General features: G+C 40.0%; 1 protein-coding gene across 3 annotated transcripts in view; it reads left to right on the top strand.

Annotated features, from left to right (window-relative positions):
- The first annotated feature begins 3 nt into the window (after positions 1-3).
- Positions 4-19139, top strand: part of LOC122979780 (collagen alpha-1(XI) chain-like) — a 45741-nt gene continuing 26605 nt past the window's right edge. The window contains exons 1-6 of one of the 3 annotated variants that reach the window (XM_044347511.1): positions 4-91; positions 2536-2686; positions 17310-17477; positions 17859-17950; positions 18362-18483; positions 18630-18792. In XM_044347511.1, coding sequence (XP_044203446.1) covers positions 2608-2686; positions 17310-17477; positions 17859-17950; positions 18362-18483; positions 18630-18792 — 624 coding nt within the window. In that variant the 5' untranslated portion in view covers positions 4-91; positions 2536-2607. Of the gene's footprint in view, positions 92-1912; positions 2687-17309; positions 17478-17858; positions 17951-18361; positions 18484-18629; positions 18793-19139 lie in introns of those variants that run through there. The other 2 variants (XM_044347513.1, XM_044347512.1) reach the window with 2 other exon arrangements.

Genomic DNA, 19139 nt, shown 5'->3' with positions numbered 1-19139 from the left:
CCGCTGCCTGTTGCCTGCTCTGTTGGTAAAGTGAGACACCAGCGGACAACCAGCTCTGCAGGATGAGTGTGGATCTGAGGTGAAAGCCACTGTAAGAGGATAAGAGAGAGTCACATGGACACATAGCCACAACGCAACAAGACTGAGATTATCTAACCGGTCTGTCGCCCCGGTTGGTCCTATAGTAGTATTTTGTTCCATGACGGGACAATACTTAAAACTCTTACACATCTGACCTGACCTTTGTTTCCCCACCAACTGTGCACTGAGTGGTTATATATATATTTATAAGGACAAACACGTAAGGAACAATTTGGAGTTACATTGTTATTTAAAAGTCAGCCTCTAACCGGTAAATAGATTTGGCGCCGCCCAGTGGTCAATATGATTCTTCAATTTGCTGTAAATATGAATGAGATTTCTTCTGGCCAAGAGAAAATCAGGGTACATTTTTTTTTACCCTTTTTGCTGGAGCCAACCTCAAGGACCCCTGGGGGTCCCTGGACCCCACTTTGAGAACCACTGGTATAAAGGATTAAACAACTGCTACATACACAGATACAATCTCGCTTTTGCGCACGCACACGCACACACACACACACACACACACTTAGACACAAAAGTATAGCTGCCAGTCATAAGTGTGAGACAACCTACCTGAAGCAGGAGGAAGGGTCTTTGGAAAAATGCCTGGAATCTGTTTTCTTCTTCTTAAAAAAAGTCACTCTGTTTAAGTGCCTGAAAACAATCTAATGCTGTTACCAAAACACCCTTTAATAACTATTATACAGTAGATTTAAATGGTCTTAATCATAAAACACAGATCATAATCTGCATTGTTTTACTACCTGAAGATTATTATTATTATTATTATTATTATTATTATTATTATTCACAGAAACAGTATTTCCTTCCTCACATACAACTATGTAAAGTTCCTTATCAAGCAATATATCCACTGACACTTTTCTTTAGTTATACAGGATTATCCAGATTACCCAGGATTTAATCAGGCTTCCATTTAATTTCGTAAGAGTTTATCTAGTTGAAACTGTGCACAAATCAACATCTTTAACCTGGCTCTCTCTTTTATATGCAAGTTTCATAATGTCTCTTGTTAATGCAATTTTAGACATTTCTTTCAGTTGTCTTCAATCTATTTCCCTTAATTCATTTAGATTTAAAACATATATCACTCTTAGATTTTAACTTGCTCTTATATGAAGTGCATTTTATTACAATTGTATGTATAAAACATGCTACTACGCTATATAAGTACATTTAGATTTCATATTATTTTATTTGATTATACAATTGCATTCAGTCATGAGTCACCTGCTCCTACGCTACATGTGATCTAAATAAAAAAGGGTACATAAATGTCTTCCTTGTCAGTGCAGATTATCTTAAAGGAAAGCTGCAGCACTACTACAGTGGAGACCTGCTCATATAGAGGTATACATGTGTACGTATGCATGTGTGTGCATGTACTGCACTCAGACTCTGTCGGCCTCTTTCACCCCATAAACATCTCCTAAAAACTCCTAAAAAGGTTTCTGATGCCTCCTTGTGAGAGCTGCTGGCTTAACTTTTCCACTTAAGGAATAAAGAATGATAAAACCTCAAAGTAGAAGGCAGGGAGCACATTTAGATTTTTATTGTGCCTATAGGAAGAGTATGGTGTGTGTGTGTGTGTGTGTGTGTGTGTGTGTGTGTGTGTGTGTGTGTGTGTGTGTGTGTGTGTGTGTGTGTAGAGTGGGGTGGGCAAAGACAGACAGGCACTGGAATTTGGAATCTGCAGCAGCATATTTTTATTAGTTGGACAGCAGAGTTGTCCTGTCCTAGCATGCTTTATGTGTGTGTGTGTGTGTGTGTGTGTGTGTGTGTGTGTGTGTGTGTGTGTGTGTGTGTGTATGCGTGGGTGTGTGTGTGTGATAGAGCAAGCAGCAAATGAAATATCACAAGTATTCATTGTTCATGTTGGATGTTTTGTATTAGTTCCCATAGTGAGAAACTTTGCTGGCAGATTTATATCTAAGCGCTACAAACTTATGAACATGTGCGTGACAGCGTGACAATGTCGCTGTGCGCGTCACAGAAAGAGAGACGTGACTCGGTCCCTTAAATCACTCAGACAATGATGATGTTAATAATTACACGGGCGGTAATTACGCCTCTTACACCCACAAGTTCTCTCTGGGGAGGGAGGGCTCATCCAGGATAGGAGGGGAGGGGAGGAGGGGAGGAGAGGAGGGGAGAGAAAGTGAGGAAAGTTCTCAGAGGGTGAAGGAAAGACCTTCCGATTTTATTTCCCTCGCTGGTCTCCCTTCTTCATCCGTCCACCCTAGAATAAAAACACAGAAATCGGGACTATAGGGGCTGGTGAATTTCTTTTATCAGCAAATTAATCTGCAAATTTGATGCATGCGCGCTCTTAATTGCCAGCTGGAGTGCGCGTTAAGACGCACAGGCTCGAGGCAGACCCTAGACTGTTATCTCTCGCGTGCAGATTCCAAGTTCCTCTTTTGACTGCAGGTGTCCAGCGGAGCGCAGGAGGAGAGCCACGAGGGAATTATTGGCCACCGTATCGACAGGCTCTAATGCAATATGATGGATCGATGGAGCTCAGTGCGCGAGACATGGCTGCTGCTTCTGTTCCTCACGGTGTTTTACACCTCAAGGGCAGGTAAGACGAAATGTTTATTTAAGTCAGTGCAAATAATTATGTCGCTTATTGTCTAATCATATTCTATCTGCTGCTCTGTAAAGAAGAAGAAGAAGAAGTTTAATTATGCTTCTTCCCTCCTTTCCTTCCTTGCTTATTGGGTCACATCAGTTGTCATCACCTCTGCTGGAGGCCCTCATGAGCTGATGGAAACCTAGTTAAACTGCTCCTACCCATCCTTGACATTGTACATTTTAATTTTTTTTTTTTGCAAACACACTCACTATTGGTAACATCTGTGTCTCAAGCCTATGTTTGGTATGATGATATGAACTTGATTTATGTCAGGGAAAGGCCAGTCCCTTGAAACACCCCCCTCTCCCCCCACAAAAAAAAAGTTCCCCTACTCATTTTTCATGTAACCTCCAGAAAAATTGGCTTTTTACCTTCATTTTGACAGATGATTTTGTCATGCCAGGTCATGCGGGACTAAAGCTTACTGAACTGAACTGGCTCGTTCTGGGTTCCTTGAGCCCACTGCACATTTACTAGACAGTTAAAAGGCACAGGCCTATATGCCTAGACTTGTTCTGCCATACCTGCTGCATCAGTCTGTGCTCTCATACAGCAGCATACAGGATATTTAACCTGTGCAGCTGGGTAATGGGGAACAGACTGAGGCAAATTAAAGTGAGCTGTGCTGAACTGTACTGGGAATGGTTGGGTACATACAGCAGCCCCTAGAGCTGCGCTGGAACCACTTGAGCAGGACTTTAAAGGCTTTTAGAGCCTAGTGTCATTGTTTATGGGGATAAGTGCATGTGTGCATCGATGTGTTTAAGTAGGTACATTTTATGAATGACTATGCTGATTTATTGTCTGATTTTAGAAAGTGAAACCCTTAAAACTACAGAAAATCTAGTAGTCCATTATAAGGTCACTAACCTAACTCAGCCCCCCTGAGGAACCATAATACTATGAGCCTACCTAGTGTCAGTTTTAACCTGCTAGGACCAGATTAACTAGACCTTACACATGGGTCAGTTCAATCTCAAATATTAAATTGACTTTCAAATATTTTCTTTTGATTGATTGATTTTGACTTGAATTTTCAAGTCAAGTTTCGAGACAAGTTTATTTGTTTAGCCCAATATAACATATTGTCATGAATTGCAGAGCAGTTGGACCCAAGTGCAGAGACCAAAAGCAGGGCTGAGAAAAACTTTTATTTAATCCTTGTGCAGGCGAAAACAAAAAGGTAGCAGAGCTGCACAGAGCTGAATGCAGAACAAGACTTAACAGGACTGAACAAACAATGCAGACGACTTGACAAAGACTGAACTGAAAACTGGACTTTAAATACACCTGGTCTGATTACAAACTGAACACAGGTGAGTGAAACAAGGACACAGTTGAAACACATGAGGCAATCAACAAAGGCGGGAAAACACAGGAAGTAAAGGTAACAAAACACAAGGAGAAGACATTTCAAAATAAGACACAAACAGAAACAGAAAATCCTGGCAGGATGTGACACATATGGTTTTAAAGTTCATTCTTGACCTGGGAAACAGCAGTTGACAAAACAGTCTCACCTCAGTCACGTCCAATGATCTTCATCAGCAGATGGAGTTTGTGGGTTGTCATTGAATTGTAGAGGTTTACATTTCTGAGCTCTTTAAAGAGTTCTTGTCCATGTTAGCTTAAAGGAACAGTTAAAGGACCAGTGTGTAGGATTTAGTGGCATCTACCAGTGAGGTTGCAGATTGAAACCAACAAATACCCCTCACCCTCTCCTTCCAAGCATGTAGAAGAAACCGCAGTGGCTGCGAAACTCACGAAAAAAGAGAAAGGTCCTCTCTAGAGCCAGTGTTTGGTTTGTCTGTTCTGGGCTACTGTAGCTACATGGCGGTGCAAAATGGTGGCCTCCATGGAAGGGGACCTGCTCCCTATGTAGATATAAAGGGCTCATTCTATGGTAACAAACACACAAAACAATTCTTATTTTCATGGGATTATATACAAATTAAAACATACTTATGAATATTATATTCCATTTCTGCCAAGTCTGCTCTGCTAGGTGCCACTAAATCTTACACACTGGTCCTTTAAACATGTTGGGATGTAGGATTTTTGGTCCAAGAGTTAAATGAGAGGATTGATACCGCTCTTATGTTTGTATGATAAATATGAAGCTGGAGCCAACAGCTAGTTAGCTTAGCTTAGCACAGAGGCTGGAGACAGGGGGAAACAGCTAGCCTGGCTCTGTACAAAGGTAACACAATCTGCCTACTATCACTCTAAAACTCACTAATTAACACGTTAATATATATATATATATATATATATATATGTTTGTACAAAAACGACATGTTGAGTTATTACAAGGGATTATGTGCCAGACTGTTTCTTAGCCAGGCTCAGAAAATTCCTGCTTACTCGGAAAATAACTCTCGGCAAGCAAGCAAATAAGCAAATTTCCCAAAATGTCAAACTGTTCCTTTAAAAGATGAGCCTCAGAGTTCATTCTTGACCTTTGAAAGAGTTGTTAAAACTATCTCACCTCTAGTATAGATCTGCCAACGAAGATAATGCGATATGATCGAAAGCTCCAGAGCAGCTACTAAATGGACACAGAGGTGAGGTTGTTTAGTCAATCATATATAATACCTCAATGGGCTTCACAGGCCCACATCATCAACAGCTTCTATGTAAGTGTGCCAAAAAACAAAGAAAAGCCTTTAATCCACTCCTTCATCTTAACTTCATTACATCTGCATTTTTTCTCATTTAACAGCTGTTTTATTTACAAGTCAACATCCACTGGCATTTTTCAGGACAACATCAGCAGTTTGCTGTGAAAGACTTGGCAAAGACTCCACCATGTTGCCTCCACCTGCTCTGTCTGAGAATATGCTGAGAAAGCCAAAAAGTATTTATGTTATGTCCCACAAGCCATTCAGTCCTTATTAATAATCTGGCTTTGTACTGATGATAAAAAAATGTGCTCGTCAGCTAGAGCTGAACAATTTGAAACTTTATTGGTATCATAATATTGCCTAGTGCCATTTTCAGATTGCAAGAGGCGCAATATTTGTTAAAGGCGAAATGTGTGTCAAAATACCATTTTAAATTAAATATTGTCGTGCTGCACTGGCCTACACATCATGTTATACAGACTTAAGAAAACATCTTCATTTGTTACAGATCCCTGCAAAAATCACACCATAATCATTTTAATGTTTTTCAATGAAAATGAGAATAATGATGTAAAAATTATAATTCTCTCTAATATCATCATCATCATTCAGCCCTACTATCGACTATTGATTAAAGTTAATATCAGCATGTGTCAATAATATATAGAAAACTTAGATTTAGAACAGTGAAAACAAAATGAAGACAGTTTTTGAGAGGTTGTTAAGCTCTTTGAAATATTATCACACTATATCATGTAGTAACAGAGACACATACTTGGTCAAACCTCATGAGCCATTTCTCCATCAGTCTGTCTGTGAAGGTCATTACTGAAGTGACTAATGTGACCTCTGGACCTTTAGGGTCATCAGGGGTCAAACTAGGGCAGGGTGTGAACGCTGTAGGGTCTCTCACACCTGGTGGTTACAGAGGATGTCCTTGTAAGAATATATTCGTAAATAACCCTCCTGGTAAAGAGAAAGACAGATTCGCTAACACACATACTTACTCTTACTCTTATATTTCTCTTCAGCTAGTGGACAAACTGTTGCATAACACCAATTATTTAACTTTCTTCAGTTACACGTCACTCGTAATATTTTGCTTACTGTCAACTGCGGTCACACACCTGGCTGTCAGCAGGGTTGGTTGTGAATTATGATCATAGACGTTTGAGCAATGTGGTGAAGTTACGGTCAAGCATGTCACAGTCTGGCCTCAGGTGTTTCAGTCACTTTCCTGGCTCACTGTCTGTGTGTAACTTGTACGTTCAGGTAGCTGTAAGCTTGACCTAAACTATTTATTACTTTCAAAGTATTCAAAGTATTCAGGATTCAAAAAAACAGATTCTAAAATCATCTGTTAGCCAATTTGTTTGGTTTAAAGCCCTCCTGCTACATTCTGAACTAGTTGCATCCAGAGCTACAGCTGTCAAGATTAAATCAGCAGCCCAGTCTCCTATACATTTATGTTCATATTTGATGATTCTGCAGGTCACAGTTTATGCTTAGGGCAATGTGCGAATCCTTCCGAGTAATGTGATGGTCATGTAGTGCAGTGAAAAGTAATATCAGCGCCGCTCGGTGAGAATCTTGGTTTAAGATTTATCCATTGAAGCTCTCTGCCAGATGGACACATGTTATTAAGTAGAAGATACCTGGCTGAGTTCCCCAACATGTGTTACCTCTAGTTCTGTCTGGAATCAACAACAACAGAGCTTTACATTTTTATCCTCAGTGCAACATTGAATGGCATAAAGTAAAACCTCTGTCTGCATTGATCGGTCTGTATAGGTTGAAAATGTAAAGAACGGTGCGCTTCTGGTCACACCCCAATCAGTGATGTAACAGCAGGTGTTTTTGATTTGACAGCTGATAGGAAACACCTGCTGTGACATCATTGATTGGGATGTGGCCAGAGGCGCAATATGATAGAGATTTTCAACCCATAGCAGAGCGGTGCAGGAGCATTTTTCTACCACGTGCGATGTAGTATGGATTCAGCTTATATTTTATGACATTTCCTAACTTTTTCTCCCCACTTTGAAATGGCCAGCTCCTCTGTGCTGTTGACTTTTGTCACTAATAATTCCACTGTTGACCTTGGGATGGCGTTGACACCCACGTGCCTCACCTTTTTTTTACCTGCCAGAAAAGGACTGTAATGTGTGTAGAGCAACGAAAGCGACATGATCCCTCAACAGCTTCCCACCCACAAGCACAAGTCAGCTTAGGTTTTCACTGGTGAAGACTGTGAGATGCAGGTGATAGCTCTGCAGGAGCTTGTAAGTAAACCTTGAGTTGAAACACACCGACAGCCCTGTTTGATTAAATGCAAAATCAAAATGGAAGTGCGCCACTACCATATATTTAACCCAAATACCTGTGGTGTTAGTGGTCAAATGTTGAGCTCCCACTCCCCTTTAGATAAATATTACTGACATACATTGTTTATGGTGCATAAGGTTTTGAAAGAGTTGGACCTTTAAATGTTTTCCAACAAGCAGTTCTCTAAATTCTCTCTCAAGCAATTAGATAGCCTAGTTTCTATAAGCAACTATAAGTACACAGTGGAGGCAGAATCTTGACTGGATTGTATATTTTTCGGTAATTGAACAAATATGTTTCTCTCCATAATCATCACATTCATGTCTGTGTCAGTGGCATAAAGAAAGAAGCATAGTGCTAGTGTATATAGGAAAGAACAAAATGCAGGTGAAAGAAAATAACCCTTTATTGTGGGGTTGTATTGTAGCAGAGGGGATAATGATTTCCTCCGCTTACCTAAACAACTTGTTTTAAGCTGCTTGTTTACTGCGTCCAAATGAGAGATCTGGAAAAGTTTTTGTGCAGTGATGGATGAGAGGGGTCTTTGTACTTGACAGTTTGTGCAGAGCTGTTTAGAGTAGGTTTTTAGGTCAGACAGTTAGAGCACTATGGAATGTGCGAAGGTGACAACCTGATAATGACATGTAGGCAAGAGATTTGAGCTCCTAAAATATGTTGGCAACGGTGCTTTTTCCATTGTACTTTTATGGTTCAGTGGCCCTTAATTTTCTTTGTCCACAGTGTGTGTTGGGATACTTAATGTGTCTGAATGGAAAAAGTAGTGCTGCATGTATAAGCTCTTTTTGGCAATGATAACCCCTTGCACTTGTAACAATAATAAAGTCATGCAGCAAGAGCATTTAAAGTGGAGTTAGTGCCATTTATCAAACGATTTTTAGAAACTCTAGCGCCGTGGTTCTACAAATACTGGTGTCTGTCAGTCTGTTGGTTGATCGGTTGGTTGGTCCGCCACCTTGGTCCAAACTGAAAATCTCAACAACTAAAGGATGGATTTCCATGAAAGTTTGTGCGGACATCGGTGGTTTCCAGAGAATGAATTCCACTGACTTTGGTGACCTTCTGACCTTTCCCCCCCAGCACCATCATGAGGATGACATTTTTGTTTTATTAGTTGAATGCCTTGACAACCATTAAATGGATTGCCATTAAATTTATGCTCTCCTCATGAAATGCAACATCTTTGGGGATCCATTTATTTTATTTCTTTATTTAGAAGAACAATGCACATTAATCAGTATTTCTGCAAATGTGCTAGTGTTAGCCAGCTGGCTAGTTTTCAGCTGCAGTAATGAGCAAGATGTTCCATAACCAATAAAGGGACAGCTTAAGAAATAAGAGTAAAAACAGTAATTCACTAAAATGATATAGAAGCAACAAAATCAGCCTGCAAAATGATTGAGAGCAACACGAAGAAGCAAAGCATCGATGCAACAATACAATAATTCACTTTTCATCTAGCGCCATCATCATGTCAGCATTTTGATTAGTCCTATATTATAGTTGGTTTTGGTGCCAATGTTAACATCCCTCTGTCACCCCTATATTCACCATCTTATCTCTTTACTTGCCAAACATCAGTATTTAAAGATTGGACATGTTATCATAGTGGAATTATCAGCCCAGTAACACGCCGAAGCGTGTAGTACACCCGCCGATCCACTAGAGGATACATTGTCAGTGTCATGTTTTGCCTCACCCAGGTGTGAAAAGTACACGTGTGTACACTCAATGCCAACAACTCCAACTAGCGGTTGTAATTATAACCCGGAGAAATAGTGCAGTTCAGATGACGTCTATATAAGGTGAGAAATATCCTTATTAAGAGGAGGTGGGTTGGGTGAATGGCTAGATAGATGAGATCACAAGTGGGGACAGTTTTTCAAAAACCATAACTACAATTGTCATGGTGTTTTCTGTTGCCATGATGACGAAGGTTGTGTAACTTTAAGGCAGTAACTTTAACTCACAACCATGTTTCAAGTGATCATTTTAACCCAAACCATGATCTTTCCCCAACCCGAACCAAGTGTTTTTAGTGCCTAAATCTAACCAGACCTTAACCACAGCGTTGTCACACCATAAAACATCATTATTTTTTAACAATGATTTGTAACAGTTTTGGAAAGCACAGACAAATGCTGATAGAGGTGCCATATTAGAAAGTGCTCCTAACATACACACATGTTCTTTTCACACTTAAGTGAGGCAAAACCTGACACTGACATGGTGGACCAACAGGTGTATTACATGCTTTGGTGTGATACTGGTTTGCAAGCACTGCTGTAGATTCTAGTCTTGTTTCTGTATAGTATTGTTCCTTACTATAATTTGGATTCAATCATTTTTGTCCCAGTTTACTCCAAATAGAGTGGACTCTGGTGTAATGTCCAGTGTTTCTCTGCTCAATCAGAGAAGCGGGAAAGTGGGAATAGAGTGAACAGAGCAAAACATATGTGACAGAACTAACTCGTACAAAAGCCTGTTAAATCATAGATGTGGTAATCAGTTAACTAATAATACATGAATTGTCTCAAATTAACTGTCATCTGGGCGTTTTTTCAGCTTGTAATAAAGTGACAGCCACTAACCAGAAAATGGCCATTGGCAGCAAAAATAACATCGAAGCAGCAGTTATCATTTGATGTAGTGAGCAAGTGATTTAACTGGACAGCTCAGCCATGTGAAGGGCTTTAGTTGGTTCTTTTGTTATTTCTTTGATTGTTTCCAGAAGGAACCAAAAGGACCATCTGGCTTTGTGTCAGTCAACACTTCTTTATTTTATTAATGGTAATGCCCAGTGTTTCAAATGATTATATAACATTCTGCACTGTTTTACTTTGATACATTCACTCAGGTGCAACCATGGTGAAGCAAGACATTAACTTTTTGGCTACCTGCAAAACATACCTAAGATAATTGTTGTCATCAGCCACTACAAGCACGAAAATTAATAATAGCAGGGGTGCATCTTTGTAGCGTGTGATTGGCTGTTTGCTTGATGTTGAGCTTGCAATCAGTTAAAACATCTCATCCAGCTCTGCACTGTATGTGATGAACCTAACTTGACACAGAACGTAATGTGTTGCTTTCAGAACTCATTTCATTGATCAAGTAAAGTCACCACTTGATGCATGATTTGCTGGCTTGTAAACTTCTAATTTCTGTTATATATCAAACATGTCATGCAGAACAAAAAAAACATGAAGCACCATTAAAATGGAGATGACAATTACAATAGCTTTATTGTAATTTATATAATTTTGTCAGACTTAACACCCTGACGTAGTAGGTTATAACTGTTTTTTATGTCTGAAAATACACTCGCTCTTTGATCTCAAAAATCAAAGTCACTGTATGATGCAACATCCAAAAATAATAGAGCACACTGCCACAAAAAGCAATGTGAAGCTGTCTAAGAAGTTTTGGAGCCCTCTGACTGACAAATATTGATGTAGTCTTTGATCTGTGTTTTAGAGGAAGAGTAGCTTTGTTGGAATGTATGTGAAGCTGTCTATCTTTCCTTTGGATCAAGAGGAGAAAAGATTATGACTGAGATGTTGAGACTTGAGATGAGCTGTGATTTCCACACGAGTGCCACAGATTCCTAGAAGGAAATAAGGAGCACATGTCTGTCAGTATGCAGGCTTCTTATTCTCTTTCTCTGTCGCTGATATTAAGTATTCATCTAAGTAAATGTGTGTGTGTCACAGACTATTGTGTGTGAATCAGACAGCAGGAGAGACTATCCAGTGTGTTTCTTGAGACAGCTGAACTTGGAAGAAGGAAAACATATGGTCCCTCCATCCTATTCTTCCCTCTGCACTCTTTCTCTCCTTCTTGTCTCTTCTTCTCTCTGCTTTTCATCTCCCCCTTTTTATCATTCGCTTGGTTTAGTCTCTGACGAGAGCCATGTCAGATGTTCGAGAGAGACCTTCGATAAAAGCAGCATAAAGAGAGAGCGAGCAGGAGAAAGAGTAAAAGAGGTAAAGGAGTGTAATGACAGGCTCCGAGGGCAAATACTCTGTGGGGGATTTGAACCCCTGTGTGTGTGTGTGTGTGTGTGTGTGTGTGTGTAGGAGTCTTGACTAAACATTAGTTTTTTGTTTCTGAATAAAGGCGTGTTATTGCATTCTTCACCACTACTTAGATAATGACAGACTAATCACAAACACACACACAACCCCACATGAACACAAAAAACAACCACACATCAAAAAAAATACCTAACAAGTCCTCACTCACACACACACACACACACATACACACACACACACACACACACACACATCTGGTTTCCAGAAAATCCATAGTCTTTGCAATATGGTACCCGTTAAGTTGTCTGTGTGTGTGTGTGTGTGTGTGTGTGTGTGTGTGTGTGTGTGTGTGAGTCTGCTTCATTCAATGCTCCACGTGTGTTTTCTATGAATCTATCTATTGAATGTGCATTCAGAAAGTAGCGTTGTCTTGGCTTTCCTCCAGCACATTGGATCTGAAATGAAACAATGTTAAACCAAGTGCTGCCTTTTAGCTTTTTAAGATGTAGCTTTTTTTTTAGATTTTATAGATATAACTTTTTACGTGTTGGAATTTTATACACACAGTCTCCCAGTTTTAGGACACAAAGATTAACTGGACAAGTAAAACCTCAAATTACTGCTTTTTTTGGCCACTTTTTGGGGCAGCAGAACAAGCCATAAAAAAACACTGACATGTTATCTGTTGCTTGCAAACAGCTGCATATTTACACATCATTTAGATACAGAGCAACATTAGAATTAATTTGGAGTCGTGTTTCTGGCTACCTAGCGAATGTAAGTCCACTATTCACTCTGTTTTTAGCTCTGTTTTTGGTCTCCACCAACTCATGAGGGAAATATCTGGTTGCTAAATGCTCCACTATGTTCACCACGTTTGGGTAGGTAGTGTACGGTGGGTTTTTTAGAGCAAACATCTGTCTGCTGCAGCCAAAAACAATGCTGATGGGAGCACCACTTATAAAAGCCAATTAACAATTGATTGAAGGATGCTATAAAGCTCCGTAAAGAGATAGAGCTCAGTGAAAAAAGAGTCAGGTGATAATTCTCTGTGGGTACAAGTTAGAGCTGATATATCCCTATCTCAGATAAATTGGTATATATTGGTATATCCATTGGTAATATGAAAATACTGATTATTGCCAAGTAAACATAACCTAGAACAGTCATAATGTTTAATAGGTTTTTTCAGTTTTTGCCCTTAGGCTGGTTCTTCAGCAGGAAAACCACATAATCAGTTGGATTCGGGGTCAGGTGAATGAGTTGGCTGAGCAATAACATTTTACTGCTTGGTCATAAAAACCTTTTGGTTGCCTTTATATGTTTAGGATCATTGACTTGATGTATTGTTCTAAACTTTGGGGACTGTGCATAAAAATGGCTATAAATCCTGCTCTGTTCATCCAATATGAACTAAACACCTTCAAAGATCCTTAAAGCTGAGAGTTAATATTTTAATTATGATTTATTACAAGTTGGGTCTTATTTTTTCAGCTTTTCTCATAATTTCTATCAGTTATGATAAAGTTGTACTCCTCAAAGTAATTGCGAAGATCTGTTACTATATCTATCTCAGCGTTATAGTTGAATAGTTCATTCTTGTTGTGCATCTGTCTGTTCAAACTATAGTCGCTCTGCTTTATGTTGAGGCTTACATTTGACATACTCTGCATGTGTGTGCTTGTTGATCATGGTGCCCCTCAGGATAACAGCAGCAACTGATGGAGACCAGAACACCTCCTTGTGTATATACAACACAGTATACGTACTCTGTGTGTATGGTTGTGCGTGTGTGTGTGTGTGTGTATGTGCATGTAAGTGTGTGTGTGCATGTATGCGTGTGCATGTATGTGTGTGCGCATGCATGTACATCATGTGGATGTTGTTTTGTGCTTGGACATACTCATGCACCAACAGCATAGGGAAACATCATCTGATGTGTTTAAGCGCATGTAGTGTAAGAGCAAAGCTTCCATGTCTCGTCTTGTCCTCTGCTGCATTCAGATGTCAGCTCTGCCGATCATTTCTCGGTACGACTGACTGAAGCCCCTCTTCTTGTACTGCACTGCTTATGATGTCTGGAGCAGTCACCTTAAGTCTTACTATGGGACTAAGGGTGTGAACACCAGCAGCTACCTTGTAGCCTATAAGTGGCTTTAAGAAGAGTCTGCTACCAGCTAGTCATGCTAACATTTAGAAATATTGCCACTGTATATTGTAATGCAATTCTACAGAGTCCCCCAGGGGTCATAGAGTACAAAAAACATACTATTAAAGTTTATGCACACAGATTTATGAATCAAGCACACAGATTTATAAATTGTGTACACAGTTTGGTAATCTGCACATGAATGATTGTTCATTCAAAATGTATTTACTGGGAAAGACATCTGGACCTCTGATATAGAATAAAATGGGTGGGAGGGTTTTAAAGGAGTAGTTTGACATTTTGGGAAATAGGCTTATTCACCCTGTTGCAGCTACAACCCGAAGCCATTTAATTTAGTTTAGCTAGCCTTTTTACACTGCAGTTTTTCTGCATATTAAACAGCATATAACATGTTAATTAGTGAACTTTAGAGGTTTTCTCCTGTATATAGTCTTTATGCTAAACTAAAGCTAACGGTGTCCTGGCCCTAGCTTTGTATTTAGCATACAGACATGAGAGTGGTATCGATCTTCTCATCTAATTCTCTGCAAAAAAAGCGAAGAAGTGTATTTCCTGACATGTCAAACGATTCCTTTAACGGTGCAGTGTGTAGGAGGCTGCAGATTGCCATTAAACTTGGGAAAAATGCGCAAGACTCTCTCTAGAGTTTGGTTTGTCCATTCTGGGCCACTGTACAAAACATGACGATATAACATGGCAGCCTTCCTGGACAGGGACCCGCTCCCTATGTAGATATAAAGGGCTCATTCTAAGGTAACAAAAACACAAAAAATATTATTTTCAGGTGATTATACACTAATTAAAACATACTTATGAATATTGTATTCCATTTCTGCCAAGTCTGTTCCACTAGATGCCACTAAATTCTACACACTGCACCTTTAAACTGCCATGACAATTAAATACTGCACTGCATTTCTTAAAAACTTATTTTACACATTTATAATTCCCCACCTCTGATCTAAAACCTCAGGACATGACGTAATCACATTGAGTGTACTGTTCAGCAATCAGTGTGCACGGTTTTCAACACCACCTCAGCTCTGTGGTAATTTTTGAGGCTGTATTGTGTATATAAAAGCATTATATTGTACAGCTTTTCTAATATTATTACTCCTTTATATACGTAACTGAAATGCACAAAATATTAACGCACCTTTCAATGTAATGCAGTCCAATACCACAACACTCACCCAGTTGCAGTCTCAAAAACAAACTTCACCCTTTATAAGAAAGGTAATTATTTTGCATTATAATTATGTTTTGTGTCAACTTCTCACAGATGTTTCTCAGCCAACAAAACAACAAAAATGGCACTATCATGATTTTTTTTTTTTTAATAGTATGAGCAGGGTACCATATCACTGGAAGTTTATAACACAGTAAAAGCTATATCAGTAAATAATACAATGCCAAGCACATGAAAGGCAAAGTTACAAGCTGACAGAGAGCCAGCAGGCAGGCTGGCTGACAGACAGACAAACAGCCGGACAAACTGAAAAAAATGGGCAACAAATACATCTGGCGTTCAGACACAGACACTGTGCCAACCTCTCCTGTGCATACACATGCACGTGTGTGTGTGTGTGTATTGAAAGTGCGAGGCAGATGGAGAGGTTACGTAAGCCTCAAAAATACGTGTGAAAAGGAGCCACGCCAGTAGAGGCATGCCCTCCTCTCCCCTACCATCTATTATTTCCTCTATTTTCCCTCTTTACCCCATTCTCTCCCTTTTCACTTTTAACATGTTACACATTTCTCTCCTGTCTCTCCTCCAGTCTCCTCCTTTACATCCCATCTTTTTCTGCTTAGTCCATCCAACAGAGCTTTGTGACCATTGTGTCCACACTGCTCAGGGGAAGGAGTGCATGCATATGTTATGCATTTCTGTTTAAACTACAGCTCAGGCCACTTCTTTTGAATTCCAAACGTCTCCTTTTACTTTGCGTGTTTCTTTGTGTGTGCTTGTTGCTGTAGGGCTGAATCATTGTCAGAACACATGTTGCCCCCTGGTATTAGTTTTTGTTTTGTGATGCAGACCGTTGTCAGTGCCAAGCTGGGCATTCTCATGTGATTACACCAAGTTTCTGCAACAAGTACTACAAAGACAGAGAGACAGAGAGGGAGAGAGCACATGCTCTGACTGATAAAGTATTTCATTAGTTTGTTTACAATGTAGCTTAATTAGAGGGCCAACATGACCCACATGTCTTAGAGGTAACATCACACAAAAAATTTGTGCATTTATAGAAATCTGTCAGTTTGTTTTATGTATTTATACTTTTGCCAGGGAAAGTCTTTGCTTGTGCTGTTGTAAATTGACAAAAATTTGGGGGTTCAGGCTCAAAAACTCTGTGGAGCATTTGATCAGTTGTTACTATAAACAATGTTGATTAGCACAGCTTTAAGAACAATTAATAGGATGACTTGAAAAAGTTTTGAATGTTCTGAATTAGTAGGCAAAGTATGTGATGTTTTTTACTAGTTAACTCTGGGATAAGTGGTCATGGTATGAGTGTGATAGTTTGAAACATGCTGATAAACACTTCATACAGTTCAGGTTTTAACTCAAAAATATTACCTTCAATCTTCAATCTGGAGAAATTAACTCCTGTCCCCATATCTCAACTACTGCTACTCTCTATACTCTGGTTCCACTCAGTTTTCCCTTGGTGGTATATCCCTCAGTCAAATAAAAAGTCATATGGTGACAGTTTTGTCAGTGGCCAAGCCAAAATTATTGAAAGCCCTCCCTCCGTTTATTTGATTATCTCAAACCAGTAATGCCTTTGACAGACAACTTAAAACATATTTTTGCTCATAGGCTTTTAAATGTCTGTTATTTCTCATATGAATGCAGTTTGTGTGTGGCTATAAACATGTTGAGTGAATGCATCTTTCTGTGTTTTCTCTTTCGTGAAGGAGAACTGCCTCTGATAGGCTGATCCAGGTGCTCCCACACTCCTACAGGTTCTGTGTAGAGCTGAGACAGGGAGAGGAGGCCGCAGAGGCTGTGCTGACTAAAGGCTCTATCAAAATGGGAATCAGGAAGCTCAGTGGCAACAGCAGCATAAAATGAAGGAGGATGTAGTTGCCACAAACAAGCGCAGATAGTACCATTTTTTGCTGCCGCTCGATGCCTGAGGCAGAACAAACTGTGCTTGCTGAAGTGTGATTCTGGATAGCCCTGTGCAGGATTAGATTGACATTTTTGGGCCTGAAAGGGATAGGAACTTGGCTTTTTGCACTTTCAATAGCTTAAACCTTGAATTAAATGCTCAGTATACAGACAAATAAAGGTGCTGGCCGGTGAACAACTTGATGAGCAACCTCAAATCAGCTCATCATCAAACCCACCAATCCTCTAAGTCGTAGTGTGTCTTGTCTTTTTGTAGCCGATCCCGTTGATGTCCTGAAGATCCTGGAGCTGTCAGATGACATGGAGGGTGTGTCGTTGGAGGCAGGACTGTGCACCAGCAGGAAGAGCAGAGAGGAGACGGACCTCTCCTATAAGATCGACAGGAAGATTCAACTGAGTGCTCCAACCAAGCAGCTTTTCCCTGGTAAATAAAAAGAGTTCTTCTCTACATGTTACTCACTGTGTTGTCTCTGTGTTATGGATGTATAAATAGGTAGAGGTCTCTCTGCAATGAGGCAATGAGTAAAGTTTTAGCTCAGTAGTCAGCACAGTCATCTATGATCTGGCAGATCTAAAATTAAAAGTGTAATAAAAACAAAAACAGGATTTTTAAGCCTCTTTCCACTTTTATTTGAACACAAATACAAATAATTTTGCTGCCTCAACAAATACAAATACAAATACAAATACTGGGCCGTCTGCACATCCCTAGTCTCAGTATCACTGTGTGTGTTCTCATGTTTGTGAGTGACTATTTTCTCACTGAGAGCTTGTGCCCTAATTTATATGTATGCATCCCCTCTAGATTCACCATTCCCAGTGGACTTTTCAGTGATGACAACAGTTAGAGCTGTAAAGGGCTCACAGGTCTTTCTCCTCTCCCTGTACGACGCACAGGTACGCATCACAACTGCACATCACAGCTGCACCAAGATATTCATCCTAAACTCTCACATTGCCTACAGCATGCTGAGTGTTTGTTCAACCACTCTGCTGTTTGCCACTTGGCCTATTCAGTCTTTTCTCTGCGTCTACCATACATTTTCATTACCATCCATGCGTTTAATTAGATAATTAAGCTAAATATCCACCATACTAAACTGCTAAGCCCTAAAAGAGCAGACTTGCACTCCCTACAAAATATCCATCACATCACAGTTTGTCCTCAAAACGGGATTATGTTGTGTTTTTTTTTTTTTTTGTGGCTGGAATGTGTTGATATATTTCACTCCCCCTCATCACTTCTGTCCCTTTGTCACTGTTTCTGTCCCTCTTTCCTCTCGTCCTCTTTGTCTCTCTGTGTCTCAGGGCACACAGCAGCTGGGTATAGAGGTTGGCCGCTCTCCTGTCTTCCTGTATGAAGACCACGAGGGTCAGCCGCCTCCAGAACTCTACCCCACCTTTAGAAAGATCAACCTGGCTGATGGCAAGTGGGTAATACACACACACACACAGGCACCTGTTACACACACTTAAAATCGTGAACTGCTGTCACGTGATAATTAAAACATTGAGACACAAGCTTCTCTTAAAAAAGAACATCTGGGAAAAAAACTTCTTCTTTCATCACTGCCAGGTGGCACAGAGTGGCCTACAGTGTGGAGGGTCCGTCAGTGACTCTCTACCTGGACTGTGTCAAGCAGGACACCCTGGACCTGCTCAGAGGTTATGACCCCCAGGTCAGCATCGACGGGGTTACCGTGTTTGGAACGCGCCTGCTGGACGATGACGTGTTTGAGGTGGGAATATAAAATTTGTGCATCTGATTATATGTGTGTTTGTCTGAGGATGTGATGTAGTAAGACATGGAGTGAGTTAAGAACAAAAGATGAACTGTATTGAGGTGAAAGAGAGATAGTGGCAGATGTTCAATGAAAGAACCAGGATCATCACCTCCAAACCATCACCAAGCGTCAAAATGTGGTCTATGTGGTTTTGGTTAAACACTAAAAAAATACCGAAAACACAACGAATAAGAACAGACAATAGATTCCTTGTTTGTGGTAAGGAAGTATCTCTGCCTGTTGCTGCTTGTTTGAATTATCCATCAAATGGTAACAAATGGATAAACCTTCAGGCTTGTCTC

The sequence above is a fragment of the Thunnus albacares genome, chromosome 3 (assembly GCF_914725855.1).
Source record: "Thunnus albacares chromosome 3, fThuAlb1.1, whole genome shotgun sequence".
NCBI lineage: Eukaryota > Metazoa > Chordata > Actinopteri > Scombriformes > Scombridae > Thunnus > Thunnus albacares.
The sequence above is the reverse complement of the archived record's forward strand: the minus strand, read 5'-3'. Positions and strand labels throughout refer to the sequence as shown.